Raw genomic sequence first — 14,866 nt, 5'->3', positions numbered from 1 at the left:
ACCATCTCTCAATACCCGATTCCAATTTACTTCAAAGATATGAATGTTTTCATTTGTGGATAGTCAGGATATTTACGGGCAAATAAGGATTTATATTCCACATGTGGATTGCATCAGAAAAATACTCAACTGAACTGTGAGAGAACGTTCTCCCCTTCATTTGAAGAATGTCCAAAACTTAATTTGTTTTCTCATTAATTTAATTTTTTGATTGTTCAATCATTTGAAGTAGAATAATCTGAATTAAAACTTTAGTGTTAAAAGCCAAAAACACATTTTTTAAAGTTTTATTAGTACCTGTTTTTGCAGAAACAAACTTTATAGCATTTAAGATTCAGAAATGCTTCTGATATTCAAAGTTTTGTGAAATGTTACAATACAGAACAATGCAATTTCTGTTCTAATACGAAAAAATAATCTGTTGCAGTTAATAATGAAGATTAATAGTAAATAAACACTCCAGAACTACAGCAGTGAGGAAGACATAATGTAACCTTTGACGAGTGTAAGTAAAACAAGTGCAGTGGCAACAAGACAAATCAAAGAAAGTGCTTAAGGAGATGTAAATTTTACCTCACGCTGCAATTCTTTTCAGAGTGTATGTATAGATTTCCTATAAGGGAATCTATATGAAACCGACCCGCACAGGGGTGGAGCGCAAATCAAGGCCGGGTTTGCTCATTTGTTTTCCTGTCTGCTAAAAATGAGAGATTTGCTCTTTCTGCCCATTCATTGCGTTTTGCAAACATAATGCATAGGTGGTACCACAGCACCCAGCCAGTGACAGATGACAGACTAGTCCCAGTCTAATAATTCCTATTGCATTATAGGTTACTTAATCATATACAACTTTAAAATAGCCTACAGCCCTGTAAATGTTTTCTTTAACAGAGGACAAAAAGCAGGTTTAACCCTGGAAAAAAGCTATAATCCAGCTTTTCCACATACCAAACCAAACCAAACTCCACTGCAAGAGTGCTGGTGCACATGATGTACTATTGTTGCTGGAAGAGGAATGGGATAGAGTGTAGTGCTCCGAAAAATTAACATTTGAGTAGATTTTTCTCTCATGTTGAGAATGACGAGTAAAATATACTTCAGCCATATTATTTCAGGTCCCTGTGATCTGGGTAAACTGTAAAAACATTAAGAGTGCTACCACAGACATCTTGGACTTTGTCTTCTTCAATTTAGACTTTCTTATGAAGCATAGCTTACTCATCCCCTACCCACCCTTCCAAATAGAAAATAAAGAAATACACAGCCACATGTATCAACAGAGCTGGAAAATGAATAGTACGTGGGATGATATTTTTCTTCTCTCTCCCCTCAATCAAGCAGAGATAGAAGAGATGCTTTCAGCTGGCTCCTGCGCGGGTCATTAAGTCTTCCAGAGCTTTCTCCTGGTCATTGTTGTGAAGAACAAGCACTTCTTTGATAACAGCCTGTTCAAAGCCCATTTCTCTGAATTTAGACATGAGGTGAAGAAACTCCAGGGTCTGAAAGAGAAGATGGAAGGCGTGAAAAGTGGCAGAATGGATTTCATTCTAGACATAATTGAGCACACAAATTGACAGTGATGATAAAGTGTGTGCTATGTTCCGATTTTATTTTAGATTTCTAGAATCTACAATCCTTTGCTTCTCTGCAACAACTATTTATAATATAAACACAAGATGTAAAATGGGTTTTCAACACTGGTGAGTTTCAACAGTTGTTTTTTAATCAGATGCTCAATCTCATCTTGAATCAGTTTTATTTCCCCAAATTTTTTTTACATTCACAAAAAATGACCGAATCAACCATCTCTACAGTGCATGACATTAATAATTCAATACTGGTAGCCTATTCCTGCATATTCTGCTTACTCAAAGTTACTCTGAAATTGACTACCAGCCTAAACTCATTACATTCACAAAATGTGCAAAGCTAAGACCACAGCCTAAAAGATTAAGTACATCTTTATTACTCAGGTAACTTACAAATTGTTAAATTAATTTTTAGTTTTAAATAACTTTAGTTAGATTGAATAAAAAATGCTTCAGAAATCTGAAATAAAATGCTGGAAATGCTTAGCAGGTCAAACAGCATCTGTGCTTAAAGAGATGAGTTAATGTTACAGGTCAACAATCTTTCATTAGAACACAAAACATGATGAGTGGCTGGTATGTGCTAGTGTTGGAAACATGATAGTGGCATTTAAGCAGCTGTTTGATAGGCACGTGAATCTGCAGGGAGTAGAGGGATATGGATAACATATAAACAGTTTAATTTGGCATCAAACATCAGCTAAAGAGCCGGTTCCTGTGCTAACCTGCACTATATTCTAAAATAGTGCTTATATAATACCTCTCTTCCCCAACATGTGGATTCCAAAAACCTCATACTGGGCTTCATAGAAACATAGAACATAGGTGCAGGAGTAGGCCATTCGGTCCTTGGAACCTGCACCGCCATTCAATATGATCATGGCTGATCATCCAACTCGGTATCCTGTACCTGCCTTCTCTCCATACCCCCTGATCCCTTTAGCCACAAGGACCACATCTAACTCCCTCTTAATATAGCCAATGAACTGGCCTCAACTACCTTCTGTGGCAGAGAATTCCAGAGACTCACCACTGTGTGAAAAATGTTTTTCTCATCTCGGTCCTAAAGGATTTCCCCTCTATCCTTAAGCTGTGACCCCTTGTCCTGGACTTCCCCAACATCGGGAACAACTTCCTGCATCTAGCCTGTCCAACCCCTTAAGAATTTTGTAAGTTTCTATAAGATCCCCCCTCAATCTCCTAAATTCTAGCGAGTACAAGCCGAGTCTATCCAGTCTTTCCTCATATCAAAGTCCTAACATCCCAGGAATCAGTCTTCAATATCTATCTTCATCTACTCACCTTTTGCAGGCAATTAAGAACTTCTTAAAGTGCACTGTTGAAAAGTAGGAAATCTGTACTCCGCATGTTTTATCAATCAACAAAAGCCAAACACATAGCCAAGTAATATACCAACCAAGTTACCTAACCAAGACATTACCATTTGTTTGTGCCTGGGTAATATATCCCTCCAAACCTTTCTTATCCATGTACCTATCCAAGTGTCTTTTAAATTTCATATTTGTACTCGCCTCTTTCACTTCCTCTGGCAGTTTATTCATGTACACACTACCCACTGTGTGGAAAAGTTTCAGGTCCCTTTTAAATCTTTCCCCTCCCATAAACCTATACCATCTAATTTTAGACTCCTCCACCCTAGGGAAAAGACCATTGCTATTTAGCTTACCTAAGTTCCTCATCATTTTATAAACCAGGGCTCGAAATTTGCGGTTGCCCGGGTGCCACTGACCACCCAAAGTGCCGCTGGGCAACCTAAACACCGAGTCATTTTGCCCGGCTAGGCACGCAGATACTGGTTGATACCGTAGACACAAAAAACTGGGGTAACTCAGCGGGTCAGGCAGCATCTCTGGAGAAAAGGAACGTGACGTTTTGTGTCGGCGACGGCTGTAATGCATGGGAAAGATACCAAGTGTGGCGTGACGGAGGGTCGGAGCGAATGACGGGCCCCGCACAGCAGCAGCGACGGCGGCTCCATCTCCTCCTCCTCCTTCCGCACCCCGCCCGCCCAGTTAGCGGCCGCTGTTGCTACTCCGGCAACGGCGCTTTCAAAACAAACCCTCCCGCACTCCAAGGCCAGGAGGGAGGGAGGGAGGGGGTCGCCCCCTTCCGCCGTCTGAAGCGTCTGCACCGCTCGGCCCCGCACCTTTCTGGGTTAGCGGAGGAGGGGAGGCGGTGGCGAGGAGATCCCAACTGCCTCCCCCTTTGGCGGCAGCACTTGGCGATGGACGGGCAGGGGTGGAGATCCCAGGGCGGGGCGGAAGGGGGGACACTTCCCCCCCTGTTTTGAGATGTCCCCAACCGAGAGGCCCTCCCCCCATGCCTGGGGGTGGCCCAGAGATGTCGGGAGTCAGACGGGAGTGGCGCCCCCAGGCCCACAGCCAGCGCTGAGAAGCAGTGCTAAACCCAGCTCAATTCCGCCAGGTTATCTCTGCCTGAATTTACGGGAAATATGTCATCAGTCCAGGCATGACCAGGCCAGACAGGCAGAGTTGAGCTGCATTTAGCGCTGGATTGAGCTGAAATTACCGTTCACAGGGCCTCCGAAGCCCCGCGCGTATGTGAGTGTGCGCATACGTGCGCCGCCAAGATATTGTGTTCCCCGTCACCCTCCATATTTTGATAGCGATTTCCGTGCCTGCAGCGATGGTGCCAGTGTTGTCCGAGGAGCGCTGACCTTCCTTCCCACCTCCTCTGCCCCTTCCTCTCTCTCTCTCTCTCTCACACGCCCCCCTCCACCCCCCTTATCCTGAGACCCCTCCTCTCCATCCCGCACTGATCCCCATTCCTGCCTCTATTCAGTCCTCACTGACATCCCGTGTGCTCCCCTCCTCATCTACTCTCTCCTCCCCCCCCCCCCCCCCCCCCCCCCCATCTATTCATCCTGCACTGATCTCCCTATCCACCTCGCATGGATTCTCCTGCCACTCCCCATCAATCCTACACTGGTCCCCCCATTCATCCTGCACTGCTCTGCCCCTTCATCCTGCACTGCTCCCCCATCCATCCTGCACAGATCCGCTCTCCCACTCCATTCAACCCCACTGTTATCCCCCGCGCTCTCCCCTCACAATTTTACCTACTCCAACCAACACGCACTAATTCCCCTGCCTTAATCCATCCATTCCGCACCGCTTGCCTTCTCAACCCCCCCCCCCCCCCCCCCCCCCCCCCCCCCCAATCACCATCTATCCATCCTGCACTGATTCACACACCCCTCCCCTCCCTCCCGACCCTATTGTGCTGGAAATGTCTTCAGAGCAAGCAAACATTGACTATGTTTGATAACGGAATACAATCAACTGTGTTTTAATTCCCAATGTTATTATTTGTTTTAATCCATAAAGATGGATTAATTAAATTGTGAACACGTGAAACATTAAAACCGCAGTGTTCGATTGTCACTGCTACCGTTGACACGTTATTACAGAATTCATTTTAACGGCAAATCAATGCTCTTAATATGGAGTATCAGTACTGTAGTTATTTAATGAGCAACATTCACAACTATACGTTGGATTTATCCAGGTTTTACTTCTACAGTCAGTCATATACATCACAAATTTGGTCAGGAGATATTTCAGTTGAAATTTTAACGTTAATTCTGAAGTGGGAATGATGGAAAAAACAGTTATCAACAATTTTTTTTTTTAATTTGTTGCTTACAAACTGTGTATCGTCATTGCTGTTCACAACACATGCATGACACCTTTAACTATATTACCAAAAGAACATTTGCTGCATTTATGTACAACCTGTCAGATGGGTATAGTCAGTTTTAACAGCTGTATATTTTGTTGTGGATAAATTATGTGGGAAGCGAGAGTGTTTCTGTACCAATAGCAATAACGACCCATGCTATGGCCATGTCATGGTAATTTTCGGTCCTTCACAGAAAACATGCTTGCATCAATCTGTAGTGTGCATGGTTAAGCATATATGTTATCATGGTCCAGGATTTATTGACACAAGCTGATCATACGCTGAATAATCCAACCACATTTTTGTTTGGAAGTGGAAAGAAATAATAAAAATTGCATTAATTGCTATGTGTAAAAAGAGTTGAGATGCTGTATTATAATTCTGCTGCATGTCATTGTGGTATATATCATGTCTTAATTGGTGAATATGTTTAGTTTGTGACTTTATTTGAATCAGAAATAATATGTGAATGCTTCATTGAGCATAATTCCGACTGGTAACTACGCACTTCACCGAGCACATTATCGCACGTGTCGTGCAAACCGTCTTAAATGACCACCTAAACTGTCATTTGGCAACCTAAAAAACCGCCAAGGTTGCCCAGCTGGCAACAGGGGAAAAAAGTTAAGCGAGAGCCCTGTAAATCTCTATAAAGTCATTGTGCAGCCTCCTACACTCCTTGCTCACGAGTTTAATTTAGAGGTACAGTGCTGAAACAGGCCCTTCGGCCCACCGAGTCCACACCGACCTGCGATCCCCATACACTAGCACTATCCTACACACACTAGGGACATTTACATTTACACCAAGCCAATTAACCTACATACCTGTATGTCTTTAAACTGTGTTGTTTTTCCACTCTCCACAAATATCCCCAAGTTTTGGCATAGTAGCCTTCAAAATCAAAAACCTTACACTAAATTTTGAATTAGATTTGCTTATTTACTCAAAGGCCACCTAACTTTCTCATTTTGGTCACCTCAGCATGTAATACTAATTTAAAACATATAACTTCAAGTTGTATTTAAGTTTGAAAATATTTCTTAACTTAAACACAAGTACAATTTGTTTTGATTAAAGTTTGAGAATTAAAAGTGCATTCAATAAATCTGGTAAATTTACCAAATTCAGTTTCATAGCTTATCATTGTGGCACTAATTTACACCCAACGTGTAAAGATACATTCAACAATCATTTAAGCACATATTGAGGCTCAACTTACCTTTGGCTCTGAACACTGATTGATTTCTAGGCCTTCCTCTACGAGTGTGGGTTCAAAGCCTTGCTCACAGAGTCGTCCATGAATGAACAAGTAATCAAGCACCTGAAAATGATTAAATAAAGTTTACAGCTGCACTACTCAAAATAATTTTCTTTCAAGAACTGCTTCACAATCACAGAACATTGTTTCTCTATTGCAGAGGTACAACAAGGTACTTTATAAGCACAGGGCGTTTCATATTCAACTCAATGAAAGGAAAGTCATTTTACTGGCTCTGCTAATATCCTAAATTACCTTTTCAATCTTCACTATCACATCCTCTCAACAAGTATTAGGATGTTATTGGTTAGATTATTGGTTTATTATTTTATTATGTTTATCGGCGGCACAATGGCGTAGAGGTAGAACTACTGCCTTACAGCACCAGAGACCCGGGTTGGATCCTGACTACGGGTGCTTGTCTGTACATTCTCCCCGTGACCTGTATGGGTTTTCTCCGAGTGCTTCACACTCCGAAGATGTACAGGTTTGTAGGTTAATTAACAGTATAAAATTGTCCCTAGTGTGTGTAGGGTAATGTTAATGTGCAGGGATCACTGGGCCGAAGGGGCTGTTTCCCTGCTGTATCTCAAACTAAAAAAAAGTAGAGCTATTCTCAAATGTCACATGGAAATTCTGCCTTAATTGCCTCAATCCCTTGATACATCAATGCTGTTAACGGTCTTGACATTAATTGTATATTTTCCCCTTACAAATGATTAGTGTCAGGGGTTATGCGGAGAAGGCAGGAGAATGGGGTTAACGGGGGAGAGATAGATCGGACATGATTGAATGGTGGAGTAGACTTGATGGGCCGAATGGCCTAATTCTGTTCCTATCACTTATGACCTCCCAAAGTGCAACACAACTCAAAGACTCCAGCATGAATATTTTCCTTCAACCACGATCCTCTACCTTCTATGAGTAAGGCAGCCCTGAATCGAAACGACAAAGTCGCTGTGGATCCAATGCATCTTACTAAAATTCATGGAGACAACATTCACCACCCAACCCTCATTGTTCATCTTAGTCACCTCCTCAAAAAACTTGAATACTTATGTAAATGTTATTCTTAATTACTTTGCAAAATTTTCTAAACACCCGTTTTCACTTTTTTAATTATGGGATATATTGTGTGTAGATTGATGATATAAAAAAAAAAGAATTTAATCCATTTTAGAATAAGGCTGCAATGTAACAAAATGTTGAAAAAGTGAAGGAGTCTAAATACTTTCTGAATGCACCGTAGATAGACAAATTGGAAAAGGCATATGGAAACTTGGCTTCATTTGCTGGACAAGGAATATATGAGAGAGGTTACTTTTCCATTTATTAAACGGGTGCTGGATTACCATGTACAGTTCTGGTCACCATACTTTAGACAGAACTTGACTGGACTGGTCAGGATTCATCAGGATGTTGCTTGGGACAGTGCACTTCCTTTATAAGGAAGGATAGGGTGTATTTTCCTTGGAGGAGATGAGGTTGAGGGGGATCTGGTCGGTTTACATCATTATGAGGGGCATAGATAAGGTAAATAGTAAGAAACCTTCCCCTGTAGCAGGGATGCTGAACCATCCTCACTGTCTGACCCGCTCAGTTACTTCAGAATTTTATATTTTACTCAAGGTTTATCATCTGCAGTTCCTTGTGTCTCCATTCTTCAGATTTAATTTGGAGTCAGTGGCAATTCTGCCTCCTTTCTAAATAAACTAATCTCAATACGGTACAATTTTAACAGTACTCTTTGTGCTAAACTGCAATCAACAACTGTTTCAGTTGAAACACATATACAGTTATATTGTAAAGAAAAATATTGCTGCAATTGCTGGAAATATCATATACTCAAAGGACAAGGAGCACCTGTGAAGAGAGAAACATTGTTAACACTGACCTTCCTTCAGAACCTTTGAACATTTCCATTTTATCACCAATTATGTATTACAGGACAAACGCAAGGTAACATATTTGGGATATTTTATGAATTTGAGAGGTAAAGGAATTCTTCAGTGATAAGCAGTAGATCAGTTTCACTCAATTAAACAGTAACATGGTAAGATGTCCAAATCGGGGCATTGGAGATGTCCTCATTCTTTAGGGAGCGGGGGTTCCCCTCTTCTACTATAGATGAGGCCCTCACCAGGGTCTCTTCTATACCCCGTAACTGCTCTCACTCCCCATCCCCCTCCACTCGTAACAAGGGCAGAGTCCCCCTTGTCCTCACCTTCCACCCTACCAGCCATCACATACAACAGAAAATCCTCCTACATTTTCGCCACCTACAACGGGATCCCATCACTGGCCACATCATCCCATCTCCTCCCCTTTCGGCTTTCTGCAGAGACCGCTCCCTCTGTAACACCCTGGTCAATTCGTCCCTTCACACCCAAACCACTCCCTCTCCTGACACTTTCCCTTGCGACCGCAGGAAATGTTACACTTGTCGCTTTAACTCCCCCCTTGACTCCATCCCAGGACCCAAGCAGTCTTTCCAGGTGCGGCAGAGGTTCACCTGCACCTCCTCCAACCTCATCTACTGCATCCGCTGCTGTAGGTGTCAACTGCTCTACATCGGTGAGACCAGGCGTAGGCTTGACGATCGCTTCGCTCAACGCCTCTGCTCGGTTCGCAATAACCAAACTGATGTTCTGGTTCAACTCCCCCTCCCATTCCGTATCTGACCTTTCTGTCCTGGGCCTCCTCCATGGCCAGAGTGAGGCCCACCGTAAATTGAAGGAGCAGCACCTCATATTTTGCTTGGGTAGTTTACACCCCAGAGGTATGAGCATTGACCTCCAATTTCAGGTAGTCCCTGCTTTCTCCCCCTTTCCCCTCCCCAGCTCTCCCACAGCCCACTGTCTCTGCCTCTTTCCTTGCTTCTTCCCACCCCCCCCCCCCCACCATCAGTCTGTAGAAGGGTCTCGACCTGAAACGTCGCCCATTTCCTTTGCCTCACCCGCTGAGTTTCCCCAGCATTTTTGTCTATCTTCTGGTAATATGTTCTAGTTATTTGCACAATTTTCCTTTGGAAGTTCACCATGAATCCACGCACCTTTAAGTCAATTAGAACTTATGTTGGCCCCACCTCAAATGGGATACAACATATCAACGAGTTATCTACTTCTTTGTAGTTAGTTTACACATTTTTTAATGCATTTCCAACTAGTAATCCATGTCAGAGGTCACGCTGCTGGAAACAAAGGATCCGGCGTGAGGGGTGGAAAAAAGAAGGACCCGGCCTGGGGGAGGTGGGGGCAGAACAAAGGAAGACAAGGCATGGAATTTTGTAACTTTGTTAGAACCGTTTATTGGGTATGCAAAACATAGAATTTCACCGTGACTCGTCACATGAGACAATAAAGTATTAATTCATTCATTCAAAACCTATCAATATGGTTCACTGGTTCTTTATTATCACATATACCGAGGTAAAGATAAATTCTTTTTTTTGCATACAGTTCAGTAAAGTATTACTTTACATAAACACAATCCCAAATTAAGTACAAAGTTTAAGGAAATAGTCCACTAAGACTATATACGAGAATCGCCAAATTGTGGAACTATTCTCAAAGTCCAGGTTGCCTTTGAGTGCTACACCAGGAGGTACATGTCATATCAAATAGCTACCGAGAGTAGTCTTTACCCACCTCCTTTAGAACATGTATAAATCGGAACTCTCTGCCACAGAGGGTAGTTGAGGCCAGTTCATTGGCTATATTTAAGAGGGAGTTAGATGTGGCCAAGGGGATCAGAGGGTACGGAGAGAAGGCAGGTACGGGATACTGAGTTGGATGATCAGCCATGATCATATTAAATGGCGGTGCAGGCTCGAAGGGCCGAATGGCCTACTCCTGCACCTAATTTCTATGTTTCTATAATAAACTATTGAAACTGGAAATCCCATCTTCAACAAAGATAACTAAAATAAAGAAAGGCAATCACTCTCATTCTGTACAAATAAACCTGATATTAATTAATTTAACAAAATGATCCTGCTGAAAGGAGTAGAAAGATAAAACTTGTCCTGTACTGAATGTAAAAAAAACCCCAAAAAAAGCCCTTACTTGTTCAAGGTTTTCTCCTCGTTTCCGCATGGCTTTTATTACATTCTCACAGGAATATCCCATGCCAACTATAGTTTCTGCACATTGTCTCTCACTTGGTGTTAATGCTTGAAGTGGATCATGACACTCCAATCTCTGTGATACATCTCCAACATTAGTGATGGACAATTCTGTAGCAGGGTGGTTTTCAGAATTAACCTATTTAGAAGACAAAAAACAGCAGAGATAAACTAGGTATAGTTTTACAGTTGATTTACAGAATATTTAGATATGTCCAAAATTAAAACTTATGGGAAAATATTATTGATAGTACAGAATAAAACAAGTTTGCCTTATGTAATAATTAGAAGAGGTGTTTCTTACCAAAATAAATTAAAACCTGTAAATCTAATAAACATAGAACAGTACAGCACAGGAACCGTCTCTACAGCCAATGTCAGTGCCGGACACAATGCTAAGACCAGGCAGATAAGCCTGCCGATAATCCAGATTCCTCCATTCTCTGTATATCCATGTGCTATACTTATCCATCCCCTCCTTACTGGAACATGCCAGTCCTGAACTTAGATCAACTGGTCTTTAAACAACTCCCACATGTCAGATGTGCGCTTACCCAATAACAATTGCTCCCAATGTACCATCCTGAGCTCCTGCCTAATAACGCAGTGAGTAAGTGAGTAGGTATATTGGCCAAGTATTCACATACAAGGAATTTGCCTTGGTGCTCTGCCCACAAGTAACAACATGACATACAGTGACAGTTACAAATGATAAAACATTCATGATAAAACACCATTGATCAAGCATGTGAACCAACAAAATACCAGATCAAAGGGAGGCTACAGATTTTTGACTGTTGAGTGGAGCAACTACTCATTGATAAAAACTGTTTTTATGTCTGGCTGTGGCAGCTTTGACAGTCTGGAGTCGCCTTCGAAAGGGAAGTGATTCAAAGAGTTTGTGGCCAGGGTGAGAGGGGTCAGAGATGATCTTGCCCGCTCGCTCCCTGGCCCTTGCAGTGTACAGTTCATCAATGGAGGGGAGGTTGCAGCCAACAATCTTCTCTGCTGATCGGACGATTCGCTGCAGCCACCGGATTTCGTGCTTGGCGGCTGAGGCAAACCAGACCATGATGGAGAAGGTGAGAACAGACTCTACGATGGCCGTGTAGAATTGGACCATCATCGCCTGTGGCAGATTGTGCTTCCTCAGCTGCCGCAGGAAGTACATCCTCTGTGCCTTTTTGACTTTGGAGTCGATGGTAGCCCCCCCACTTAAGGTCCTTGGAGATGATGGTTCCCAGGAACTTAAAAGACTCCACAGATGTGGTGACAATAGGTAATAGACAATACACAATAGGTGCAGGACTAGGCCATTCGGCCCTTCGAACCAGCACTGCCATTCACTGTGGATGATTATCCACCCCGTTCCTGCCTTCTTTTCATATCCCTTGGCTCTGCTATCCTTTAGAGCTCTCTCTTGAAAGCATCCAGAGAATCGGCCTCCACTGTCTTCTGAGGCAGAGAATTCCACAGATTCACAACTCTCTAGGTGAAAAGGTTTTTCCTCATCTCCGTTCTAAATGGCCTACCCCTTATTCTTAAACTGTGGCCCCTGGTTCTGCATGCCCCCAACATCGGGAACACGTTTCCTGCCTCTACGGGGTCCAATCCCTTAATAATATTATACGTTTCAATAAGATCCCCTCTCATCCTAAAATCCAGTGTATTCAAGCCCAGTCGCTCCATTCTTTCAACATATCCAACCATCCTGGGAATTAACAATGTGAACCTATGCTGCACTCCCTCAATGGCAAGAATGTCCCTCTTCAAATTTGGAAACCAAAACTGCACAAAATACTCCAGGTGTGGTCTCACCAGGGCTCTGTACAAATGCAGAAGGACCTCTTTGCTCCTATACTCAACTCCTCTTGTTATGGCCCACATACCATTCGCTTTACCACTGCCTGCTGTACCTGCATGTTTACTTTCAGCGAATGATGAACAAGGACCCCCAGATCCTGTTATACTCTCCCTTTTCCTAACTTGACGCCATCCAGATAATAATCTGCCTTCCTGTTCTTGCCACCAAAGTGGATAACCTCACATTTAACCACATTAAACTGCTTCTGCCATGCATTTGCCCACTCAACAAACATGTCCAAGTCACCCTGCATTCTCATTGCATCCTCCTCACAGTTCACACTGCCACCCAGCTTTGTTTCATCTGCAAATTTGCTACTTTTAATCCCTTCATCCAAATCATTAGTGTATTTTGTAAATAGCTGCAATCCCAACATCGAGCCTTGCAGTACTCCACTAGTCACTGCCTGCCATTCTGAAAAGGACCCGTTAACCCCTACTCTGTATTTAAGAGGGAACTGCAGATGCTGGAGAATCGAAGGTTACACAAAAAAGCTGGAGAAACTCAGCGGGTGCAGCAGCATCTATGGAGCGAAGGAAATAATCAGTCTGAAGAAGGGTTTCGGCCCGAAACGTTGCCTATTTCCTTCGCTCCATAGATGCTGCTGCACCCGCTGAGTTTCTCCAGCTTTTTTGTGTAACCCTACTCTGTGTTTCCTGTCTGCCAACCAATTATCTATCCATGTCAATACCCTACCCCCAATATCATGTGCTCTAATTTTGCCCACTAATCTCCTGTGTGGGACCTTTTAAAGACTTTCTGAAAGTCCAGATATACTACATCCACTGGCTCTCCTTCATCCATTTTACTTGTCACATCCTCAAAAAATTCCAGAAGATTAGTCAAGCAGGATTCCCCCTTCATAAATCTATGTTGACTTGGACCAATCGTTTTACTGCTATCCAAATGCGCCGTTATTACTTACTTAATAATTGACTCCAGCATCTTCCCCACCACCGATGTCAGGCAAACTGGTCTATATTTCCCTGTTTTCTCTCTCCCTCCTTTCTTAAAAAGTGGGATAACATTAGCTACCCTCCAATCCACAGGAACTGATCCTGCATCTATAGAACATTGGAAAATGATCACCAATGCATCCACGATTTCTAGAGCCACCTGCTCAAGTACCCTGGGATGCAGACCTTCAGGCCCTGGGGATTTATCAGCCTTCAGTCCCATCTGTCTACCCAACACTATTTCCTGCCTAATGTGGATTTCCTTCAGTTCCTCCGTCATCCTACGTCCTCTGGCCACTAGTACATCTGGGAGATTCGATCGGTCTTCACTAAAGGAGGCACAAAGTACGTGCTCAACTCATCTGCCATTTCCTTGCTCCCCATAATAAATTCACCTGTTTTTGTCTTCAAAGGACCCACATAACCATATATAACCATATAACAATTACAGCACGGAAACAGGCCATCTCGACCCTTCTAGTCCGTGCCGAACACGTACTCTCCCCTAGTCCCATACACCTGCGTTCAGACCATAACCCTCCATACCTTTCCCGTCCATATAACTATCCAATTTATTTTTAAATGATAAAAACGAACCTGCCTCCACCACCTTCACTGGAAGCTCATTCCACATTTGTCGTAACTAATTTTTTCTTCTTCACATACCTAAAGAAGCTTTTACTATCCTCCTTTATATTCTCGGCTGGCTTGCCTTCGTACCTCATCTATTCTTCCCGTATCGCCTTTTCAGTTATCTTCTGTTGCTCTTTAAAAGTGTCCCAATCCTCTGGCTTCCCGCTCACCTTTGCTATGTTATACTTCTTCTCTGTTATTCTTATACTGTTCTTGACTTCCCTTATCAGCCACGGTCGCCTCTTAGAATCTTTCTTCCTCTTTGGACTGAACTGATCCCGCGCCCTCTGTATTATTCCTAGAAATACCTGCCATTGTTGTTCCACTGTCATCCCTGCTGGGGTCTCTTTCCAGTCAATTTTGGCCAGCTCCTCCCTCGTGGCTCCATAGTCCCTTTTGCTCAACTGTAATACTGACATTTCCGATTTTCCCTTCAACCTCTCAAATTGTAGATTAAAACACCATATTATGGTTACTACCTCCGAATGGCTCCTTTACATTGAGTTACCCTATCAAATCCGGTTCATTACACAACACTAAATCCAGAATTGCCTTCTCACTGGTAGGCTCCAGTACAAGCTGCTCTAAGAATCCATCTCGGTTGCACACCACAAACTCCCTTTCTTCGGGTCCAGTACCAACCTGATTTTTCCAGTCTACCTGGATGTTCAAATCTCCCATAACCACCTTAGCATTACCTTTGCGACATGCCAATTT

The 14,866-nt window shown here is 43.0% G+C and overlaps 1 protein-coding gene across 3 annotated transcripts in view; it reads right to left on the bottom strand.

The window, feature by feature from the left end:
* Positions 1-273: 273 nt before the first annotated feature.
* The window catches only part of ubap1 (ubiquitin associated protein 1), a 37,334-nt gene continuing 22,741 nt past the window's right edge, over positions 274-14,866 (bottom strand). For all 3 annotated transcript variants that reach the window (XM_055632658.1, XM_055632652.1, XM_055632667.1), the window contains exons 5-7: positions 10,638-10,835; positions 6,535-6,636; positions 274-1,499 (exon numbers count right to left, since the gene is read on the bottom strand). In XM_055632658.1, the coding sequence (XP_055488633.1) occupies positions 1,359-1,499; positions 6,535-6,636; positions 10,638-10,835 (441 nt within the window). In that variant the 3' untranslated portion in view covers positions 274-1,358. The remainder of the gene's footprint in view (positions 1,500-6,534; positions 6,637-10,637; positions 10,836-14,866) is intronic.

The sequence above is a fragment of the Leucoraja erinacea genome, chromosome 1 (genome assembly GCF_028641065.1).
Source record: "Leucoraja erinacea ecotype New England chromosome 1, Leri_hhj_1, whole genome shotgun sequence".
In the NCBI taxonomy this organism is placed as follows: domain Eukaryota; kingdom Metazoa; phylum Chordata; class Chondrichthyes; order Rajiformes; family Rajidae; genus Leucoraja; species Leucoraja erinaceus.
This window is presented reverse-complemented; position numbering and strand designations above follow the sequence as displayed.